Source organism: Octodon degus, unplaced genomic scaffold (assembly GCF_000260255.1).
Source record: "Octodon degus isolate 3935 unplaced genomic scaffold, OctDeg1.0 scaffold00047, whole genome shotgun sequence".
Taxonomy (NCBI): domain Eukaryota; kingdom Metazoa; phylum Chordata; class Mammalia; order Rodentia; family Octodontidae; genus Octodon; species Octodon degus.
Genome location: NW_004524623.1, coordinates 2,554,825 through 2,557,245, shown reverse-complemented (window position 1 = coordinate 2,557,245; position 2,421 = coordinate 2,554,825). Strand labels below are relative to the sequence as shown.

Genomic DNA, 2,421 nt, shown 5'->3' with positions numbered 1-2,421 from the left:
CTAATCAAGGCTGTTTATCATTGCTATAGACTGAAAGATGAATGAGCAAGTTGTTACATTACATAGCAAAAGGGGCCAGGGAGATAGCTCAGCAGCAGAAGCACCTGACTGGCAAGCACAAGGTCCTGAGTTTGATCTCTGGTACACAAAAGAAAAACTACACAGCAGAAGGCCCACAATTGTAACCACTGCCATCCTCCAAGTGACATTTAATTGTGAAACTGAAGTAGATTTTAAAATAATTTGTATTTGGAATACTAGTTTTCAAAGTTGGGTAGATAAATCAAAAGAAAAAATGATAACTATTCATTCGTCCTTCTGTCAAACAGAAACAAACTTAGATCTGCCTTGCCTCTTTTTAACATAAGTATTCAAAATAGTAATAGTAATAACAGTAACTTAAGTATTGTTAATATGATTCCAAATAGGAATGCATTTCTTTAATCTCTTGCCTGTAGGTGTTTTTTCACAGTGAGACAATGGAGCTGGTCTTAGCTGCGGGAGGAGCCCTTCTTTTCTGTGGATTTATCATTTTAGACACTCACTCACTAATGCATAAATTATCTCCCGAAGAGTATGTATTAGCTGCTATCAGCCTCTACTTGGATATTATCAATCTATTCTTACACCTGTTACGATTTTTGGAAGCAGTTAATAAAAAGTAATTGAAAGCAGTATTTAAGACTCTCAGTAAGTAGTAAAGTTTGATATTTGGTAAACACTTTTATGATCTTTATTAGTATTCTGTGTACCTCTGGTCTTTAAAATCTACTGTTCTTTTTGGTGTATCTCATTTCTAAATCCCTGTAAATCAAGTAAGAGATAAAAATGCTGTCATTTTTACTTTACAGTCCTAAATTAGCTATACCGAACTGTTCATTTACAATTCAAAATAATTTTATATTACAACTTTAATTTATCTTTGGTGATTTAATCTAAATTTCTCTTATATAACAGATTTGGTTTTGATCCTGAAGTACTAGTGTCCACCATTATAAAGTGTACATCTCTCACTAGATTTTAAACTCATATTGTTAAAAATATAAAATATAAATTCCAGAGAATTATTCAGTATTGGTTAAAATTGTATTTTAATTGATTAAAATTGTATTCTAATGATAATGACATTGTATTATAAAATGATGTATTAAAATTTAAAGGTCTGGGGTTGGGGAAGATAGCTCTGTGGTCTAAGTGCCTCCCTAGCAAGCACAAGGACTCAAGTTCGATCCTCGCTCGGTACCACATGCTGCACTTCCTGGAACCTTGGGAGTGCCTTGTGTTGCCCCCCACCAAAAACAAAATGTGGGCATGGTAGTGTATACCTGTAATCCCAGCACTGGGTAAGCTGAGACAGGAGCGTCACTATGAATCTGATCTGTGTAGTGAGACCCTGTATCAAATAAATAAATAAAAATTAAAAAAGAAATTTAAAGGTCTGCATGAAAGTCACTTTGGGGGAGGAGGGGAGCTTGAGGATTGAACTTAAGACTACGCTTGCCAGGCAAGCAGGCAGAAAGTCAGATAAAAATTGACAGTAGTTATTTGTAAGTACAGTGCTCATTTTAAAATTTTGTCATATTGTTAAAGGATCCAAAAGATACTGTCTCATCTGACATTAAGTATATGTACTGAAAATAAAAATATTTGGAAAAGTGCCTTGTAGCTCCATTTGTGTTTGTCTATACAATGTACAGGTAAGCGGTGACCCATGAAGTTCTGGCACACTTCTTCACAGTCAGCATTCCTCCCTTACTTGCAGTTTCATGGTCTACAGGCCATTGTAGAAAATAAGTGGAAAATTCCAGAAATCATTCATAAAGTGTAGGTTCTGGGCAGCACAATACAGTAAATAGTAATATGCTGTTCTGCTCTGGCCTCCCTCTCCGAAGTCCAGCCTCAGCTTCCAGGAAACAGCAACCCAAGAAGAGAGGAAAGCAGGCAGCGAAGAAGACTGACTCAGAGGGGATCATGTTCCAGGGAGTGTGTCTCCCTAACGTCATGGGGTTAGGAGGGAAGAAGAGTATGTCTCTTCAAACCAGAGCAAAATCAGTAGCCTTTATTTATAAATGAGTGATTACATAAAACTTTGGTGTGGCTTTTCATCTATAAACAAGAAACAATTTAAATGTATTTGGTATAGGGACTCACTATGTAGCTTAAACTCATAGTGAGCCTTCTGTGGGATAACAGGTATACGCCACAATGCAGACTCAGTGGTCAGCTCAGTGTGCCCAGGGGCATGGCTGGCATGGCATGTGGTGCCAGTTATTGAACCCTGGTCCCTGTACTTGACTAAGCAGGCACTTAGTCCACTGAGCTATCTTGCTCGCCAAACAACTTAAATTTTGATTAATATGTGTGCACAGTATAAAATAGGAGTAGTCATGAAAAGTTAGCTATTCTTTCTGTTCTTTTTTT

The 2,421-nt window shown here is 36.9% G+C and overlaps 1 protein-coding gene across 1 annotated transcript in view; it reads left to right on the top strand.

Moving 5' to 3' along the window:
- The window catches only part of Tmbim4 (transmembrane BAX inhibitor motif containing 4), an 18,767-nt gene extending 18,090 nt beyond the window's left edge, over positions 1–677 (top strand). Inside the window, exon 7 of the mRNA XM_023716271.1 lies at positions 459–677. Within this exon, the coding sequence (XP_023572039.1) occupies positions 459–665 (207 nt within the window). The 3' untranslated portion in view covers positions 666–677. The remainder of the gene's footprint in view (positions 1–458) is intronic.
- The last annotated feature ends 1,744 nt before the right edge of the window (positions 678–2,421 follow it).